Raw genomic sequence first — 15,000 nt, forward strand, 5'->3', positions numbered from 1 at the left:
CGCGAGCTGCAGACATGTGCAGGATGGGGCTGGGTTAATTGAAAGCAGGCACTTCTCTGCCTGCTTAAAGTGGCTCTCCTGCATGTCCTCTTCTCTCTGTCATAATAATCATCCGCGGGAATCAACTCCTTCAGTTCTCTCTCTATCTCTCTGGCTCTCTGGCTCTCTCTCTCTCTGTCTCTCTGTCTCTCTGTCTCTCTTTATCTCTGTCTCTATCTCTCGCTCTCTCGCTCTCTATCTCGCTCTCGCTCTTAAAGCTATTTCCATTTTCCAAGTTGCTTATCGTTGACTTATGAACCCCCTTTCCCCTCGCATTATGACACAGTGTGTTTGCTGAAAACCTTCATGATAATGCACTCGGAAAATCAATTATCACACTAACACAATACTGCGTCTTTCCCCACCCATTTCCCATTGCTGCCCTGCCTCCCTCCTCCTCCTCCTGCTCTCTCTCCCACAACAGCCGCGCTGCTGGTGTCTCTGAGCCATCAGTGCAGCTTTATGTCTTCATGCTCACTTCAGGGCATCTTTGAAGATGCAGAGAGCAAATACTCATCTCAGTTCCCCAATCAGAGGTGGTACGAAAAATACGAGGAAAAAAAGGCTGAGGAAACGGAGAGGCGATCTGAACCATTTTAAATGCTCATCCTTTTCCTCTCCTCCCTCCACGTCGACGCCCCAGTGGCCCATATTAGAGACTGCAGATGGCCTGAGCAGATTCAGGAGCTGCAATCCATCAATGTTATGCCGGCCAGTTGGCTGCACGCCCCCCCCCCCCCTAACCCCCCTCCCCCTGCACTACCTCCCAGCTCCTAAAGATGAACCCCAGAGCCCCCCCAAGAGCCCTTTTTCAATCCAAACGCCCCAGTTTATTTAAACTTTGGCCCCCGCATTGACCTCCTGATGCCTGAGGCCAGTGTCAGCGCTCTCTGTCAGCCCGGCTGTGTCTATAATGCCATGGCATTGGGGCTGCATTGCTCTTTGGCCTTTGGAATATTTGCCTTCATCGTTCTATAGGCTTCAGGCTGTGGCTGATTCGGGTTTGTGTGAGGAATACACTGGCGGTGGATGTGGGTTAGGCCTGTTAACCCATCCTTGATTGATTTATTGACGCGCGTGATGAGAGATTAGAGATCACCACGGACAGGCCGGGAGTGTTTAATGCTATGTCATTTATTCATCTGTCCGTCGAGGTATTCAGTTTGAACGTCTTCTCCCCTGTATTGTGGTAATTAATAGAGGGTCGATATTAGGAAACACACCCAATGACAGAGAGGGGATGATGACCTCAGGGACTTCGGCGGTGTGCACAGTCTTCTAGATTTATTGTATATTCATTCTGTCAGGTCACACAAATCTTGTATAGGGTCCTCCGTTAAGTCCATCCATATTTGCTATTTAATCTATAATTTTATGATGCTGTCGTCTCGTCGATTCCATAACAGCGATACAGGGTTATTACCAAAGGCACAGCACAGCTGAACGGGATAATCATTTCTATAAAAATATTCATTTCTTGGCATAAAAAACACCTTGATACAGTCCTTGACAAACAAATGAAAATAATTTGGGATACCAAAACCACTTTGCTTAAAAACTCTGTATTCCTAGTTTTAATCAAATCTGCTATTATGATATTCTACTTTACTTCTGCCGGTACAGAGCTCTGTTTATCTGAGATAAGAGTCCTCAAAAATCCACCTTCTTCTTCATTTGTTGATGTGTTTTTATTTCCTGCACACTCTGTGCTATGTGTCTCTTTGAGTCTAGCGCCTTCTTCTATAATAGAATGTAAAGCATGTTATCCGAATGGAAACAATGCAGACATCTCTAGGGATGCTGTCTTAAATCCACGCCTGTCCTCTTTCTGCTGCAGGCGGTCTGATGGACACAAATGGTGATTGGTTCTGTTGAATAGGAGATGAATCTCTGTGGGTGTCACCGTGCCATCAGGACCTCTGAAATATCATTATCTCTTTGAGGGAGAGGAGGGAGGTTAACTTTAATATAGGCTGAATGCTATAGAGAGGATGCCACCAGCAGATGCGATGCAGGGTTTTTATTTTGCGGGATAGCTAAATAAAGCTGGTGGGGATGTTTTTTTACCGCAGCAGTCGTACATTCAGGACTTCAAACAGCAACTAAATGCACCTTAGCCGTGATCGTGTTATCGCCTTCTGACAATACAAAATGTAAGTGTCAAATGTTTCATTTTTCAGCACGTTTGGGTTTGTCTGACATGGTGTATTGCCCCTGTCTATAAGCTGCGAGACGTGTTAGTCACACCGTGGCATTATTTTTGCCAAAGTTCCCCCTTTTGCGCCTACCCATTGTTACAGACTGCTTCTTCTAATTAAAGATGGCCAAAAATGGTACTGTGAGTAATATAGTAACGTCACATCATCAACATGAATGTCTATCAATGCACAAATAAACCAGCATCCAATTAAGAACACTTCCTCCATCCGTTTCAGATCAAAACACGAAATAGACGTGAGTGATTCATTGGTGGTGCCCGACGCGTTGTGTACACGACGGTGTAAGAATAAAGCGCTTACATCAGAGAGTGCAGCAGGAGAGCGTACGGTAGGAGTTAGTTAAACGGCACGTGGGCGCTGACCTTCTTCAGCACGAGAGCGCTTACCGGTGCGCTTTGGATTGGATTAGTTCGATTTCAGACTTGGGAAATTCAAAAAAGCAAAGTAAACTGAAAAATGCGATAATGCCCTATCTGTAGACGAGTAGGAAGTAGGTGACACACTTATACGCTTCCGCCCCCCTACTATATTCATAGTATATATAATGATATCACGATGTTAAAGTATATCTTTCAGCATAAATGCTCTACAACTCTACTACCGTTTTAACCAGACTTCCCCTGAACAGATTCAGTTTGAGGTTCTTTTCAACACAGAACCTCCCCATGTGTGCCACCATTGCATCGTTCACAACCATGAACCACCACCGGAAAAAAAACCTTTCCCCATTCCAAACCTCCCGGTCCGACCCCCATCCAACCCCGCCTCCAGGGATGCACACGGCGGTGGCCCCCAGCCGCTTCCAGTGCCCGGACGCCGACAAGGACTGCAACCCCTGCCTGGACGCGGCCAAGGCCTGCAACCTCAACGCCGCCTGCAAGAAGCAGCGCTCGGCCTACATCGCCACCTGCAACAGCTCCGGCAAGAGCGGCGGCGGCGGCGGCGGCGGCGGCGACGCGGCCAAGGGCGGCGAGACCTGCAACAGGAAGCGCTGCCACAAGGCGCTGCGGCAGTTCCTGGAGCGCGTGCCGCCCGAGTTCAGCCACCAGCTGCTGTTCTGCCCCTGCCTGCACGGGGGCTGTGCCGAGCGCCGGCGGCAGACCATCGTCCCCGACTGCTCCTTTAGGGACAGGGTGAGGCCCAACTGCCTGGAGCTGCGCCGAGTCTGCCGCCAAGACCCACTCTGCAGGTGAGGGGGGGGGGGGGGGGGGGGGGGGAACCGGAGGGGGGGAGGGAGGGGGGCAACCGGAGGGGCGGGGGGTGTTGTTCTACTTAAGCGGTTTTGTTTCTGTAATATGCAAGTGCTGGGGGTAGCTGGGACATGGATGGTCTGTGTGTGTGTGTGTGTGTGTGTGTGTGTGTGTGTGTGTGTGTGTGTGTGTGTACGTGGCCGTGGGCGTGTGTGTGTGTATGTGTGGGTGTGGCCGTTTGTGTATGGCCGTGGGCACGTGTGTGTGTGCGCGCGCGCGCGTGTGTGTAGGCGTGTGTGTGTGCGTGCCTGCGTGGGTGTGTGTGTGTGTCTACATAAATACTCATGTGTTGTGTTTATGTTCCCGTGCACATGTTTGTTGGGACCGTTTTTGGAAAGAAGGACCCATTTTAAATCATGCACACACAAATAAGCCCTGGCCAAACACGTCAGCCGAGCGGTAATCCACTCCGCATAGTGTCCACGCGGAATGGGAAAATAAAAGCTGAGGAAATTGAATCCATGCGGTACGGAGGAGACGTCCCGTTCGACCGTTTCCATCTTCCCGTGGCGTTCCTCAAGTTTGATATTCTTCCATTGTGCCGTTGCCAGGAGAGTAATTAGAGTTTCAGGGAGGCCTGTGCCTATTAGAAACAGGATGAAGACGTGTGACGGAGTGGAAGGGACGACGCTCAATTAAGCCGAGAAGCAAAACATTAGTGGATCACTCTGTGGGCATCGGGAGCGCGGAGCCTCTGTTGGATTTAAGTGAGCGGATTCAATTCACCTCCAGCCAGCCGCGACGTGTCCCCCTGGTGCCGTCTCCATGGCGAGCAGGTGAAACATGGCGGCTGCTCGATCGACAAAACCGACTGTCAGACATTCCTCTCTCTCTTTCTCCCCCGTCTCCCTCCCCTCCCCCGAGACGCTTGTACAATAGCCGACGATGGGGAGGGAGAGAAAAGGGGGGCTATCCGTCTAAGTGGTCGAAGGAGATTCGCGAGCATCCATTAGTGTAATAGCTTAGAAAGTGTTGGACATTTGAATAATTTGATGCATTTAAAAGCTCATTTGTAAGCCTAATGGAGATCGGCGAAGGGGTTAGGGTAGTACGGGGTGGGTGGCTTCCTGAAATAACACCCATTCTGGGCGACTGATCGGTATAGTGGAACCTTTTTGACAAATTTTTCCATTTTCTCATGTCACAGATGGTTCAACAGCTGATACAATCTGAGGACAGAGGCTTGCTGCCTAAAAGTGTTTGTTTGTGGGTTGAATTCCCAAGAAGGCAGACCAACCTTAGCTCAAAGACATCCCTGTTGGCCTCAGACGCACTTGTTTTTCCAATTATTCTCTTCCTCTTCCACCTTCCCTTGGATTAATTCCATATATTTCATACCTTCTGACTCCCTCTCTATATCAGACACACTCTCTCTCTCTCTCTCTCTCTCTCTCTCTCTCTCTCTCTCTCTCTCTCTCTTTCTCCCTCTCTCTCTCTCCCTCTCTCCCTTTCTCTCCATGACTGTATATAATCAAATATAATGATAATTAGCGTAAATTATAGTGTATTTTTCACCTCACATTCTCTGTGTTCTCTGGTCTTTGAATCCATTTGACACTGTGTCAAGGGGATTCTGCATCACAAGCAATGACAAATACATCCCCAACACACAACATAAGAATTAAAAATAGTCCATCAAAATGTTTTTCTCACATAAATTCTTGTTTTGGGCATCTGCTGTGAACATGCTAATTATATACCGCTGATGACTAAAGTGTGACTATAGATGTGATTATGTATCCACATTATGATTCCTCTTCAATGTTCTCCGGGTCACAATGATTAGTTTCCTCACGTAACGTGTTTCATAACATGGCGGCTCGGTCGAATCGTGGAAGGACACTTGTGCGAGTATGTATTTAGGGGTCATGATGTCTTCTGCGGTTCTTCCCTGTTTACAGAGACACCCCCCCCCCCCCCACCAGCCCACCCCCCCTGATATGCTTTTAGTGTTTGTGCGAGCAGCAGAAATAGATAACTCAAGCGTGGCCAGGCACAGCAATCCACTGTGTCCAATCTTTTTTTCTCCCAGCCGGTCACATTTACCTTGTTGTCTGACGGAGAAGGAGAGGAAGGAGAGTAGTCTCGACTTCCACTGCCCGACAACACTTATTATCATTGCTACGTTTATTGAGAGCAAAGCGAGTCCATCCCCAGGCTCTTCCTCTCTCAGCACCGGTTTATGATTTACACATTATGAGCTTCTGGTGCGCCGCGATGCTATTTATGCACCTCAGCTGACCTCTGACCCCCTGGCCAGGGTGGGGGTCACCATCTTATTGAGATTTACGAACCGGCCGCTTGAAGCTCATTACTTCCTGCGGTGGGCCGCTGTCCTGCTGGGGTCGAGAGGGCGATGGGAGCCAAGGCTCTCAGACACACACACAGACGCACACAGACACGCTGAGACACACACACACATACACACGCACAAGCACACGCATAGCACATGCACATACACGCACACACACACACACACAAACTAACACATGCACACTTTGACTATAGCATCCATACTTATCCATACATATACAGGGGCAGGTTGAATCACACACACACACAAACACACACACACAAACACACACACACACGCTCATTAAAAGTCTAGCATGCACACACACACACACACACACACACACTCATTAAAAGCCTAGCATGCACACACACACACAGACAAACACACACACACACACACACACACACAAACACACTCAAACAGACTATCATGTACATTTATTAACGCAGACACACACACACTGAAAAATGTCATCCTATATGTACATATACAGGGGCAGGAGGTCAGTCAATAGTGAAACACACACCCGAGCTCCAAACACAAAAAACAAAGCTAAGATCCAATTACCCCGAGGTGCCATTGGTTGGTGGTGGGCTGTTGCTAGGGCTTGTTCTCTGATGGGAGATTTAACCCTGCTTTGAGGTGCCCTTAGGAATCGTCGTCCAGTGATATATTCTAACAGTGACAGAGAAGTCACCCCCATTTGTCTGAGTGCAGGGTGATGTAAGACGCTGTGTCTTCTAAGTCACCGTGAGGGGACAGACCGGGCTTGTCCGTCCCCTCTCCCCTCTCCTCTGTCCGGGGACGTCTAGTACATTTCCGCCCTTTAGTTTTGAAATCGCCCTTCCCCTGATCTCACAGAGCGGTCTGAGAAATGAGCGATTTATTAATCGGATAAATTGGCAATAATCCCTGCGCGGTAAAACAGAAAACATCATCCAAAGGCCTGCTTTATATTTGCACGTGTCACATGAATTATTCTGCTCATTATGCGCGGGGGTTTATGTATGTCGTACAAACAAAGAAAAACTTAAAACGGTTTGGTGGACCTAACGAACCCCGAGCGCAACGCTTTTATCTCCGCAGCCAAATTAAAGTGCACCTTAATTGCACATCTGTACCCTCCCTCCAGAACCACAACCCAAACCGGCCATTAAATATGGGACACACGAACCAGGAGTAAGGCCGGCAAACGAGTGATCGCTGCTCCACTCTTCCCCCCCCCCCCCGCCCCACCAGAGAGGTGGTGATAAAGGAAGCAGAGGATCACAGGCAGCAGGTCATTCCTCCCTGGGGGAGGACGCCTCTCTGACTCTAATCGAGGATGCAGCATTCCTACTATGTCGTGGCAGAAGTTCTAGGGGGAGAGATGGCGCAGAAACTGGGCTAGGAACCAACAACTGAACAGGGCGGAGTTACTCTTGTTCTCATTACGGGGATATTCTTCTGAAGAAAACTTGAGAGAGAGAGTGAAGCTTTGAGAAGGGGGTTTTAATAAGTGTTTCTACAGGGGCTGGTCGGCACAGTGTTTATCTGAACCCTTTAAAGACAACTTTGAACAGTTTACTAGTGCTGGCCGAGTTTGTGTTCGTTGTTAATAGCCAATTACCCGCTCCCGGATCTCCGCCTCCAGCGATATGATTGGTCGACAAAAGATGATGCGAAAGTTAGTGAATTGCCCCAGTTCACCAACATCTGAGCGGGTCTGCAATCAGCCTTTAGATAATTCTAAACTCTGATGAGTGAGACTCCAAAACAGACCCTGTTTGTCCCTGATTTCAGTTCTTTTATGTCATTTGAGTTGAACTTGGAAGTACTAAAATAATTTTGCTGTGCGGTGTGACCGTATAGAGCAGACGGCCAAAGTCCATTTCATTGATTTTTTTTTTCCTCCCCCTCGCGCAACACCACAGGGAGGCACGATATCGACGGTGGAACAGGGGGGATGAAAAAGATGGAGCGAGAGAGAGGGGAAGAAGGGCGGAGTAATAATGAGGCAGGGAGAGCTCTGTGGAGGGAGAGAGGGAGGGAGGGAGGGAGAGAGAGAGCTGTGTGGAGGGAGGAACGAGAGGCCTGTATGTAGAGAGAGTGTGGAGGGAGGGAGGTAGGGAGAGAGGGAGGAAGAGAGGGAGGGAGGGAGGGAGGGAGGGAGGGAGGGAGGAAGAGAGGGAGGGAGGGAGGGAGGGAGAGAGGGAGAGAGGGAGGGAGGGAGAGAGGGAGGGAGGGAGGGAGGGAGGGAGGAAGAGAGGGAGGGAGGAAGAGAGGGAGGGAGGGAGGGAGGGAGGAAGGAAGGGAGGAACGAGAGGCCTGTATGTAGAGAGGTTGTGGAGGGAGGGAGGGAGGGAGGGAGGGAGGGAGGGAGGGAGGGAGGGAGGAACGAGAGGCCTGTATGTATAGAGAGTGTGGGGGTCAGCCGTGTCGACACAGCTATGGATCTCCACAGATCGCGGCGTGGACGGTCGACCGCCGCCCCGCTGGTAAGCACACGACACGGGGTCATGAGTCCTGAGTGCGCCCGGGTCAGTGGGAATACACAGACTTGACTGCATCAGCAGCGGATCTTTCTCTTTATTTTAATACTCCGCAGTATGGCCCTGCTTTGCTGTCATGGGGCTGACCGATAAATCCTATTTTCATGGTCATGGCCGCATGAACACGCGGGATGAACCCATCACAAAAGACTGCAGTATAAAGTATATTTAAACGTGCCATGGGTGTGTTGGTGTGGCTGGGATGTTCAACAACGCTTCTAAACTGTATTGATTTTAAACGCCTATTGATTACATTAAGACGGCTGGATGTTGATTCTTCTTATTAAGCAGTGCATTGTGCCGTTCCGTATTCTAACACCGCCTGGCTGCTGTTTTACTTAACACCAAACACACAGAGTGCGGCTTATCCGTGCCCTAATGGTTTCCAAGCTATCTGGTTCCCAGTCGAGTGGATAGGGCGCGTTCGAGCATATTCACCCAGGTGAGCCAGACCGAGCGTAAATCACGTCAGGCTGAATTCCACAAACCTACCCGCAGTTAGTACGCGTCGTTTCATGTTTGATTCTTCTTATCAAGCAGTGCATTAGGCCGTTCCGTATTCTAACACCGTCTGGCTGCTGTTTTACTTGACACCAAACACACAGAGTGCGGCTGATCCGTCCGTCGGAATTCCACAAACCTACCCGCAGTGTGTACGTCTCGTCTGGTGTTTAATGTAGAAGACAGCCATGTGTTGCAGGGCACTACATTAAAGCCACCTGTAACCCCTGTGATTACGTTCATAATTGTCTTCTTAGGTAAAACATTAATGTGTAGAGCTGGATTCGATCACATTCTCCGATACGAGACTCTAATATCTTAGGCACCAGCCGGTGGCCCTTAGAACCACGACTCACAGGGATTTGTGTCCATGCAATAGCATCAATCATATTCGTATGGTGGGGACATTTTGGCTGGGGTTGCTTGAAGACATCTGGTAACCTGTTGCCTGGCTTGTGGTCAATAAACTATAAATATGTCACCGTTGGAAAAAACTGGAAAAAACACTGCATCAGTACTTTTACTGCCAGCATATATTTTGAAAATAAGTTTTGATGAGGTGTTTTTTCCTCAGTGTTCATTACTGAAATTGGTTGACAATATTCTGTTTAATATTGTAATAATATAATGCGAAATACATCTGAACTGTGCGCACCTCCATATTAGTTTATGTATCGCGAGTCATATCGTCGTGACAATGTCCTTTATCACATATTGCATGGTTTTCTCATATCCTGCTCGCCCGGCATTGCCTGACGAATTGCAAACTGCAATTAGTCTGAAACCTCTCGGTTCATTTCCGATCACCGTGGGGGGCGTCACCAACGGGTGCCGATCGAAATGCCTCTGGACGCGATTGGGCAAGCCTACGGCCAATCATGGCAGCGAAACAGGTGACTCAGCTGAGCGACGAAACAAATTCATCTTTCATCTTTTCAAAAGCTTTAAGTGTGGTCGTTTGTTCTTCTATTAGTGAAAATGAACCTTCCTATTCGTTTATTACTGTCTCGATAGCGGAATCAACAGAACGTTCTACATCAGCGGCGGCCATCTTTGTTGTTGTCTTGTTAAATGCCTCTTCGGCGCTTCTCTGCACCGTCATCGTATTCATCCCGCCTCGTATTAGATAACTGGCTGTGATTGGTCGGTCTCAGACTTTATCTGCAGAGCAAATGAAACGTGAGCTCACGAGATCCGTCTCGTTCCCAGGCTAATATCCTGCAGCACTAATCTAAACCGAAAAATGTGTACATAAATAATATATTATTTTATTTATGAATTCTTTCTTCCCGAGGGTATCCGATTGCAGACAGGACTATATAATATTTCTGTTCGCAGACTGATCAAAGCTAACGGATCTCGATTCGATATTTCCAATGTTCTGCTGTGTAAGAGGGCTGTCCCGGGGCTGTGTGGCTTACTGCACCAGACGAGCTGGTTCCTCCCTGCAGTCTCTGTGAGCACGCTGGTGTGGATGGAGCTGGAAGAGTGTGGGGGTGGTGGTGCTGCAGTGGGGTGGTGGGGTGGTGTCTGTGTCAGACGCCGGACGGATCTTCCGCTGTATTTCATCTCTTCTCCGTCCTCTTCCAGAGACAAGACAACAGGACGTCCCTCTACCTGCTGCTCTCATTGGTCATCTCTCAACTCTCTCTCTCTCTCTCTCTCTCTCTCTGTCCCTCTGTCTCTCTGTCTCTCTCTCTGTCTCCCTATCTGTCTCTCTGTCTCTGTCTCTCTCTCACACTCTCTCTCTCTCTCTCTCTCTCTCTCTCTCTCTCTGTCTCTCTGTCTCTCTGTCTCTCTCTCTGTCTCTCTGTCTCCCTATCTGTCTCTCTGTCTCTGTCTCTCTCTCTCGCTCTCTCTCTCTCTCTCTCTCTCTCTGTCTCTCTGTCTCTCTCTCTGTCTCTCTGTCTCTCTGTCTCTCTCTCTGTCTCTCTGTCTCCCTATCTGTCTCTCTGTCTCTGTCTCTCTCTCTCGCTCTCTCTCTCTCTCTCTCTCTCTCTCTGTCTCTCTGTCTCTCTCTCTGTCTCTCTGTCTCGCTATCCGTCTCTCTGTCTCTCTCTCTCTCTCTCTCTCTCTCTCTCGCTCTCCCCCTCTAACCCTCTTACCCTCCTGATGGATCTAATGTTTATTTAGCAGCGAATGCTGAGTCCACAGCGCAAATGTAAAGCTGCTATATTTGGATTCGTTACATCCGGCTGGGAAGTGTCAATGTGCCACACGCTCACACACACAAACACACCGTCACACTAACATGTACACACACACCGACATGTACACACACACACACCAACATGGACACATGCATACACTGGTATGTACACACACACACACACACCGACATGTACACACACACACACACACACACACATACCAGCATGTACACACACCACGGTATGTACACAGATACACACCGGTATGAACATACACGCACACCGGTGTGTATACACACCCCGGTATATGCACACACACACACACACACACACACACACACACACACACACACACAGTCCCACTAACATGTACAAACACACACGTGTTGTATACACACACCCACCGACATGTACACACACCACGGTATGTACACACACATACCGGTATGTACACACACCACGGTATGTACACACACAACGGTATGAACACACACACACCAACATGTACACACACCACGGTATGTACACACACACACACACACCGTTATGTACACACACACACCGGTATGTACACACACACACCACCGTTACGTACACACACACACACCGGTATGCACACACACACACCACCGTTATGTACACACACACACACCGGTATGCACACACACACACCACCGTTATGTACACACACACACACACACTCGCACAAACAAACCGCTGGGGTCCCAGGCGGCCGTGGCCGCTTGGTGAGCGTGCGCGGCGGCGGCGTCTCCGGCGCTCCGTGTTCTGTTCTGACCGCCGGAGGGATCAATGCAACCCTCGCGTCTTTGATTGATGTCCCCCCGGTTCCCCGGCTCACCTGGTGCTCTTTGATTGAGTTCTCCGGCTGAGAGAGGAGATCGATTACGGTACAGGTAACCTGACCCAGTTTGGGGCCGTTCACACACACCTAGAACCGAGGCTGGAGAAATAAATAAAGAAGGAGGTCCAACTCTCCACGTTGTTATCCCCCCTCCCTACTCCTCCTCCTCCTCCCACACACACACACACACACACACACACAAGCACTGCAGACAGGCGAGCGAAAATACGCGCACACACTCACTAGCACCTCACTCCCTTTCTCTGACTTTCTCACGCACGCACGTGTACAGAAAAAAACCCACGCCAGCTTACGCACGCAAGTTCACACACAAACACATACAGTCACACACACACACACCCCTCATCCCTTTCCCTGACTTTCTTACTCTCACACACACAAGCACATACACATGCATATATTTTCACACACACACACACACACACACACGCATATACAGTATATATACCTACACACCTGCAAATGCACACATACATTGTTACACACACACCCACCAAACGTACGCACGCACACACACACACACACCAGCACACACGCACACACACACACACACAAACACACACACACACACCTAGCAAGTTGTGTGGGTGCTAAGCCGTACACAGTGCCCTACATCAGGCTGAAACAGTGTGCTCTGCTGTACCTGACAGCCCAGTCTCCACTGAAGGGAGCAGCGGAGGGAGAATGGCCCAGATGGCATTACTCTGTAACTCCTATAGAGAGGCTTGTGGAAGGAGCCGGACGCTTTTATCATCACACACACGCACGCACGCACGCACGCAGGCACGCACGCACGCATGCACGCACGCACACGCACACGCACACCACACACACAAACACACACACATACGCATGCACATGCACACACACACATGCACACACACACACACACACACACACACACACACACACACACCCACACACCACACACACAGACACACACAAACACACACACATACGCATGAACATGCACACACACACACACACACACACATACACATGCACACACACACACACACACACACACACAAACACACATACACACAGACACACACACCTATGAATGCCCAGGCACACAGATATTCACCTACACATCCGAACACTAACACATTCGCCTACACACAAGCACACACACACACACACACACACACACACACACACACACACACACACACACACACACACACACACACACACACACACACACCCATATACTTATGAGTGCACAGACACACACCTATTCACCCACACACAAGGACACAAACACATATTCATCTACACACACGCATACACAGACACACACACAAAGTATGTCAACACACAATCGAATGAATTTCCCTTTCGAGGTAGTCTTTACCCAAGGTATTGCATCGACTGAGTGCTCCATCTCCGCCGTTAACAGTAGTGCAGGCCATCAAAGTGAAGTGGCTTCCTGTGATCGCGTAAGCATCTTTTTTTTTTCCGAGCGAGCGGAACGCGCGTCAATTTGTGACCTTTTTCCTCACACACGGCGGCGTCTCCGGCGGTACACCGCTTTAATCAGACCTGGGCTACCGGGGGGAACGTGCTCAGCTTGCTACACATTAGAGTGGGTGTGGGGGGGGGTGGGGGGGGGGGGGGGGTAAGTAGAGAGATGGAAGGAAAATGAGATTGTATAAGAAAAAAGAGACAAACGGAGAGAAAGAGCATGTCGGCTTCTGCAGGCAATTGGAATTGAAACACCTTTTTCACTCCCGGCATAAAGATTGCGGTTTGCGGACCCCGCCCTTAATCCTGAAGGAAGGGCTGCTAAGCACGGGATGACAGAGACAGTTATCACCAAGTGCACCCCAGACGCCTGCCTGGGCATCCACACCGCTAACAGCATTAAGGACGGAAAGCTCCACACATCTCTTCAGAACGGCAGTGCTGGGAGCTCGTCTATCACTCCGCCCCATGCCTGTTACCTGTCATTATCTCCTTCCCCCGTCTCTCCCTCTCTCTCTTGCTCTCTCTCCGTCATACTTTTTGTCATTTTTGGCTCAATTCTTCACTCGCCCCCTCTCCATGAAGCACCCTTATTGATCTGAGTTTTGGATGTTGTACTCACTTGTTTTTGTTTATTTTACTCATGACCACTGCGGCAACTGACGTGGCTTGCGTCGCTGTACCTTGCTATTTGCTGCTAGTTTTGATGTTTGCCATGTAAGTATGTAACGTGTCGACGATGGATGGACAGCCATACATGAAGTAGATCATTCCGCCGCTCACGCTCTTCCCCTCGGTTCATCCATGCGTTCAGTCGTCCTGCGTGCGCACTAGATCCGGGAATGTCTTTAGTGGTGACATGTTTAGGGTTCCGTGGAGTTTACATAACCTTGAATAATGTGTGCACCCTTCGCCTTTCCAAGTAGACAGTACTGGGTTGCGCGCTTGATTTAGCATTGGCTCCAGTGACATAACATTGAACGAGGGGGGACTGCATGATGTTAATAATGGGCCGGGGCGCACAAAGGCCAAGAGAGACGGACCGTCGGGATGGTGGAGGAAAGGAAGAGAAACTACAAATCTCCCAGCGATGCAAAAAAACTCCACGAAATACAGACTGACCACATGTAGCCCGTACAGTGTGGGCTCACGTTCGAATGCCAAGGATCTCTGCTCCCCCTGACACATTGCACCTCTTGTTCCATGATCTCCGCCGAGTCCCGGGAACCGACAGAGAGTTTTGCGAGTCGCCCGTAGCCCACTAATGCGCTATCACCTGCCTATCTGCCGCTCTGTGTTTTCACTGGATACCATCTGCCCACTCTGCCCTTTGGAATGCCGCTGTGAATTCAAATGAGTGCCTATAGAGCTGCCAAACAGACAGGCGTTTGTCCAGCAGCGTTCAGAAGGCAAATAGCTGTGAGCCACGCAGACTTTCTCTGTGCACAATTGCCCGTGAACAGAGACGCTGGGAGGGGGAAGCTCTCTCCTCTTTGGGGGGCTGCACTGGGGGGGCAGATATTGCCCCCTGAACCAGCAGGGAAAAACAAAACGACATCATGGGTTGGGCATTTTTTTCAACCAATTTGACACCGAAAAGAGAAAGAATAAGGATTCAGAGGAGCCCTCCTGTCAGTAAGACAGAAGGCGCTATGGGCTCTGAA

General features: G+C 49.6%; 1 protein-coding gene across 1 annotated transcript in view; it reads left to right on the top strand.

The window, feature by feature from the left end:
- LOC307086397 (GDNF family receptor alpha-2-like) overlaps positions 1-15,000 on the top strand; it is a gene marked incomplete at its 3' end in the record, with an annotated part of 59,265 nt that overhangs the window by 19,960 nt on the left and 24,305 nt on the right. The window contains exon 4 of the mRNA XM_079751591.1: positions 3,030-3,447. Within this exon, the coding sequence (XP_079607717.1) occupies positions 3,030-3,447 (418 nt within the window). The remainder of the gene's footprint in view (positions 1-3,029; positions 3,448-15,000) is intronic.

Source organism: Pollachius pollachius (genome assembly GCF_949987615.1).
Source record: "Pollachius pollachius genome assembly, chromosome: 1".
Lineage (NCBI taxonomy): Eukaryota > Metazoa > Chordata > Actinopteri > Gadiformes > Gadidae > Pollachius > Pollachius pollachius.